The sequence below is a fragment of the Lytechinus variegatus genome, chromosome 16 (genome assembly GCF_018143015.1).
Source record: "Lytechinus variegatus isolate NC3 chromosome 16, Lvar_3.0, whole genome shotgun sequence".
NCBI lineage: Eukaryota > Metazoa > Echinodermata > Echinoidea > Temnopleuroida > Toxopneustidae > Lytechinus > Lytechinus variegatus.
This window is the reverse complement of record NC_054755.1, coordinates 17,648,219-17,654,997: the sequence shown is the minus strand read 5'-3', so window position 1 is coordinate 17,654,997 and position 6,779 is coordinate 17,648,219. Positions and strand designations below refer to the sequence as shown.

At 37.8% G+C, this 6,779-nt stretch overlaps 1 protein-coding gene across 2 annotated transcripts in view; it reads right to left on the bottom strand.

The window, feature by feature from the left end:
- Positions 1–3,607: 3,607 nt before the first annotated feature.
- The window catches only part of LOC121430319 (histone deacetylase complex subunit SAP130-A-like), a 28,742-nt gene continuing 25,570 nt past the window's right edge, over positions 3,608–6,779 (bottom strand). For both annotated transcript variants that reach the window (XM_041627597.1, XM_041627598.1), the window contains exons 17-18: positions 6,283–6,396; positions 3,608–6,041 (exon numbers count right to left, since the gene is read on the bottom strand). In XM_041627597.1, the coding sequence (XP_041483531.1) occupies positions 5,892–6,041; positions 6,283–6,396 (264 nt within the window). In that variant the 3' untranslated portion in view covers positions 3,608–5,891. The remainder of the gene's footprint in view (positions 6,042–6,282; positions 6,397–6,779) is intronic.

Sequence of the window (6,779 nt, the reverse complement as noted above, 5' to 3'; positions counted from 1 at the left end):
CTTACCTTAGATCTAGGCCTAGGGCCTAGATGTTTTTAATCTTATCTGCCTAACTTAAGTGGTGTTAGTATCTTATTCTTATCTTGTTACTTTTGACTCTTGTTCACGCCACGTTGGAAAATCTGTCTTCCGTAGATCGCGAAGTCGCAAGCAGTAAAAAACGTTAGGCCTATGCCTAACTGACAGACACAGTCACAGCAACACGTGGCGACACCGACAGTCTAGCCCCGGTGACCTCGCCACTTCACACATTCGGGCTGCCGAAGTCGTACCCTGTTCCCGATCACACCAGAGCGAATAGAGGGTGGCATAGCCTGACGTCTCTAAGTAACGTTAGAATCGATCCAAATCAGGCCCGGGCCATGGGCAGGTCCAGAGACCACACTAACGTTAGCGGAATGGAAAATGGCGATGTGGTCAATCCAATATAAAACTCTCGCATCGATTATCGTATTTGATATAGCCCCTCGATCAGGCTCAGTCTCGCGTTACGGTTAAGTTTTTCTCCTTGCTCCTCTTCTTTTTGAATAGTTGAAAAGTTAAAACGCACGATCACATATATATGGCATGGTCATGGCGTCTATCACATCATCAATCAGCGAATTACGCGTACGCATATAGCGCATGCGCACATGAGGTGCTAAAAAGTGTCGATAAGTTAAGTATGTACGTACGTGCAATGGTACTTTTTATGAGAAGAAAATGTTCCATTCAACGAGGCGTTATTACCGTATGCCAATTTATATTTATTAGCCTCAATGTTAATATTGAACATTTCATTATTGAATGGAACATTTCATCTTTCAGTTTTATCGAACGGAAATTATTCTATCCATATTGCACAAAAAATACCGGTACATTCATTATCAGTTTTATATGACCGAAAGTAGGCTAATTATAACATTCGTTATTCAACATGTTTAATATTTTTTTGACCGGGCGGGGAAGGGGTGGGTGATAATTGCTATTGCGAAGCCTGCATGTTGGACTACAGAACAACGGAAAAAATACACTAAAAAATACAATGAGGAGGTCAGGGGGATCCCGGCCAAACACTCGTTCAGGACTGCGGTTTCCCAATTGTGTTTCTTATATTTCTTATTCTTATAACAACCTCCAATTGGCAAAATTTGCATGATGAAATACTAGTAGACTGTATGTCATTGTGACGTGATCGTTCCATGAAAGAGCAAACGATGTTTTAAAACATGTAGTATATATTGATAAATATCAAAATGCAGAATAATTATATTTTTTGTTTCTAGAGGCCCATGTATGGGCCGGTGCTTCCAAGTAGTAAAATAAATGAAAGAGGAATTGGTAGTTTGGGCCTAGTGGTGGTAGCTCTGTTCACCTCAGCAACAATGCCATCCCCAGATGATGCCGGAGTTGGAAGTGTGATGGCATTGCTTTCACTAATGTTTGAGCTTCCCGATAATACTTCCAGTATCTCGGCAGTTCAGCTTATATTCTCAATGAGTGCGTGGTGTAGATCTTCTTGCAAGATGCTGCTGCGCTGATTGTTCGCATGAATTCAACGTGTTTTTCCCCAGGGGCGAAGTGCTGTACCAAGATTTAATCAATCTATCATCCATTTTTTCTTTGCTTTTCACCATCTGTGTCCTGTCCCTCACGACTCTTTTTCATCTTTCTGTCTTCCATTACTTCATTCTTTCAACCCTCGATCATCTGCATTTGACTGTTTCATCAATCTTTCTCTCATTGCATTTCTTCTTTCTCACTCAGTTCTTCTCACCAATTCAATTCACTTTGATCATTACATCCAACAAGATACTAACAGAAACAAACTATTGACAAAATATGAAAAACATGTTAATAAAAATTACAGGCATATATCAGTCAGAAACCCAAAGGAGAAGGCTCCCACTCCTGTACTCTCTACAATCTTCTTTCTTTTCTTTTTGTTCCTTTCTTTTCTCTCTCTCTTTATCTCTCTCCCCCTCTTTCTTTCTTTCTTCCTCTCTCTCTCCCTCTTTCTTTCTCTCTTTCTTTCTTTCTCTCTTTCTTTTCTTTCTTTCCCTCCCCCTCTCTCTAACTTCTCTGGTCTCTCTCCATGCCTGTTGCAAAAAAAAATCCTCACCTCATTCCTTCCACATACTCAAAACAACACACAAAAAAAACACAAACAAAAAAACTGTTTCGTTTCTTCAGACATCATAATTTGTCTGATATATTGTGATTTTTTTGTTTTTTGTTCAAAAAAAGGTCAACAACAAAAAGATTTAAACTGAATCCTACAGGTATGTGACATCTTTATGTACAAGTATAATACAAATTAATAATAATAGTGAACCAGTACTGGTCCTTACACAACAAGAATATATTACAACATAAACTCACTATTACATCCTTCGTATACATATCTTATTCATATCAAAGCCTTTATATAGGCCTACATATTATCCTCTCAATGTGACTTTTTCTTTTTTCTTCCCTTTCTTAAGATACAGTACTTGACGTGGAACAGATATTTGCCCTGGGCTTTCTTACAACAGAAATGCAAGATTAGGGTTTGCTATTGTGAAGACATCAGATATCACAATGTTTAACATCTTTAATCTCCTCAAAAGGACTTGGATATCAACCCACTGCCCACTAGGTGGTCCGCACAGGACACGATTTTTGAACAACTTTCATTTTTCAGTAAATATGAAAGCGGTAAAATGATTATAGTTGGAGTTCTGAAAACTGCTAAAAATATTAAAATCTGAAGTCTGCCTTGCAGCAAGAGCTTTGTGCTTGGAATGATGTCCACACCTGCATTTATTATGATTTTGAAATAAGCTTTAATTTCTGCACTGATGCTTGAAATGACTGGAATTTCAATTTTAGTATTCATACCACTAAGTTTGAATGTTGAGATTTTATAGGTTTGAAATGTTCATATCACATGATTAATTACAATTTCTTTGATTATTGCATCACAAGGGATTTTGTAGTGTGCGCTGGTCTAAACCAGGTTTCACAGTATATTCAACAAGAGGAACAAAGAAAATCACTTGCAAAGATGTGAACATCCAATATCATCATTCATATTGCTGGATTTGATAACAGCTCAAGAAATAGAAAAGGATATTCACAAAATTTGAAATCAAGAGAAAAAAACTCATTTTAAATTCATAATTGAAATAAATAAAATTTTCTCATCATTCACAGCTTTTAACCCCTTCCCCCCCAACCCTCTTACACTGTCACATGAGGTTGACTCTATGCCAGGAAAATGGCTATCGTGAAACCTACAGAAATGCTGGAGAACTGGCTTTTTTGAATGCATGAGCCAATTGTGGGACATTAGAATTGCTTTCAATGCAACATGTCAGATATTGAAGATACAAATCATGCCCCTTTATAAGTCTGCCCTTCAGGAATTTGCCAATAGGAATTTCCAAATGAATTGAGAAGTTATTGTGCATTGGACATCGAGCCACACATATGGCTTTAGTCAGAAGAGCGCTGATTTTGAATTCCAGAAACCTAGGTTCGATTCCCACTTGGTGCTCGAGTGCCCTTTGGTTACTTAAGCCATCAATCCTCATTACTAGGTCCCTTGGAGAAGACCTTTAGTCTTCAGGTCCTTTGGTCCACAGGATGACTGCTTAAGGCCACCGCACACCTTACGATCTGCGACTCGAATTTGAAATAAACCGTCACAAATTTTTATCCACAATTGAGACATGGAATATCTTACTGTGTAATGTTCTAAATCAATTTACGAATGAATACCTATGTAAACATCTGTGATTATATCATTATCCCTATTAGAATGAAATTAAATTTGATATCAAGTAATAATGATGTCATGATATTTGTATGATTGGCTATGATTTGAAACCAATTTGGTGTTTACTCCAAAATAAATGCTTGCAGTCATCCAAATCTATGATATTAATATCCTTATGCTAATTTGAACCTTAAATATAAACATATATTTTTCATTAACATTTTTAGAAAAAGAGCAAAATGCGGGTCGGGTCGTGGAGCAGTCGTATGGTCTGCGGTGGACTTTACAAGCATTCATGCTTTCCTACTACATACAGTTGATCATATCTCCGTTAGGTGTGATAGATTGAAATAAATCTATGGAAAGCCAGCTGCACCATACTACGTCACCCAGAATAGGTGTGGCTTAGAGCTCTATCGTGAGAACATGAAAACTTTCTCTTTGTAAAAAATAAGGGCAAACTAATTGGTTGAAATTAAGAAGCATAAACCTGTATATTTCATCTCTAAATCTGGATCTCTAAAAATCGTATTTACGTCTACAGAAGACTTTGCATAAGTCATCTTTCCATATATGAAATAAACATCGAAGCATTATTTCAGATCAGAACGTGCAATACATGTTAACATCTTCTAAGCTATAGGCCTTCAGTGACTCAATCTTGATACCCTAGCGTTCTTCAAACAGACCTTTACTCTGAAGGACTCCGCACACCTTACCACTGGTCCACAACATAACTCTGGTGCAAACTGCATTTCGCCTATTTTCTGAAAATGTGAACGAAAAAGAATCTGTCCAATTACAGGTTAAATTAACTGTAATTTTGGATGATTGCAAAGCCCTTAAGTTTGGAGAAAAGGCCAAATTGGTTTCAAATCTAAGCCAGTCATACATATGATTGCTATGTTATCATTGAGAGTATAGTCACAAATTTAAACATCACGATTTGTACAATGACTTAAAGCTTTAAAAAGCTTGACGTCTCAATATTTGCATCGTATTTTATCACATATTCTTTGAAAATCAGGTTGCAGTCCAATCGTATGGTGTGCGGTGGCCTTTAACTTTGCTTCTGATAAATACGGTAATGATAATAATAATGAAGCAATTCATTGAGCGCACATGTGGAAAATGCTAAGTACTCAAGGTGCTGACTTTCATTATTACCCTGACTCTAGGTACCCGAATGGAGACAGGCTGCATCTAAAGATTTGTGGAAATAACGACTAGCCTTGGGTCAGGGAGTATATGGACACATAACCCCATATTTTAAAACAAAACCCCAGCCTAAGTCAGACCTAATATTATGGAAAGCTAAAAAAGTAAAAAAAATCTTTTGACACTATAATGCTTGTGTTTACTGGGATCTTCCCTATGTGGTGAAGAAAACTACTTTAGATCTTATTTCAAGAGAGATGTGAACAAAGAGAGCGCCAAATTTGCTGACAAATCAACCTTTTAGTGTATATATAGGATTAACGTCATTATTGGCTATCCATAATTAAAGCAAACCTTTCAATCAGAGTTTAAATTCAACCTGAGTTCAGAATACGGGCCATATTATTGACACTTTACTCTCTTTATCAACACCATTCAGAGGATTCAACGGCTCCATAGATGCGACCCAGGGCAGTGTTTCATAATCAGATCTGACAAGTTTCCTTTGCTTTGATTGGCTGAAAAGCACAGGTTGCTTACTGTCACCATGGTAACTTCTTCTGTTAATACATCCAACAAAGCCTTTCATGAAACGCTCTCAAGGAGTTCATCAGGCATAGGTTTTCATCAGGAACGGCTGTTCAATCTTAGGGGATCGCTGGCATTCAATAATTGCAGCAAAGCCGGTACGTCTTCCAACGTTACATCCGTTTCTACTATTCCATGCTCGACTTGACCGCAATGACCCTTGTTCAAGCTATCTGTGGAGCACTCCATCAACATCTGTCATCTAACAAGTTGTCTGATCTGACAACTTTCCTGGATTTGATTGGACGAGAAGCACTGTTACAATGGTCATTATCAGATAAAACGTCCATCAAGTCCTTTCATGAAACGTTCTCCAGGCCTGAATAGACTCCGACCCCATCTATAAATAATAATGATGCTCCGTGGTGTGAGAAAGTTCTTGGCAACTACGCAACATCGGATTTCAAGGACTGTGCTTTTTCTTGACGTGCCTCTTGTTGGCGTGTTTCTTAACTATACCAGCAACCTTGGTCTTGTGGTCCAGCATCTTAAGTATTGTTCCTTTGGCTTCCTCTAAGTATTCCATCACATATTGACTTCTTTGTATCGATCCCTATAAATATAAACAAGGAAAATAATAGTTCAGTTGTAAAGCAGACCACCATCCCAAAGTCCCTTGCTCACCATGTTGTCATCAGATCTCGTTGATCGACAACCAGCAAGTCAACAAGTCAAAAGCTAAGACAGAACTCTTCCCAGAAAGACTTCTTCAAGTTCTCTTTTTAACGCTTGTAAGGGCAAAGACTTGAATGAATCAAATGAAATAAAACTAACAAAACAATATGAACACTCACCTGTACTAGTTCGGAGAGTTTATGCGTTTCTGATTCTTTCAGTTTGCTGTTTAGCCCCAATAACCCATCTTTCATGGACTTCATTTCATCGTAACAATCCTTCTCCATCGTATTCTGACAATAGAATGATAAAATTCATATAACTAGTTATTCTGTGGGATACATATGATTTGTTGAAGGTGCAAGATACCCGGGGCTGTTGGACTGTTTTGTACACACAGCCATCTTTCAATACGAAGGTCGTCGATGTAATTTGCACACAGCTGTCGATGAATCATCAGCCAGTCGTGCAGCACATGCATAGTACACATACATTGCACCGAGTGATTTCAAGTTCATTGTTGACTTTTTGGTGTTAGGTCAATGTTTACACGATTATAACACCAAACATAAAATAAAGATGGTCCCGAAAAGTCACTTACTAGTCACTCTGTGTAAAAATCCAATCGAAATTTGCTTATTTCTTTACTTTATAATTTTTGTGATTCGTCAGGAAA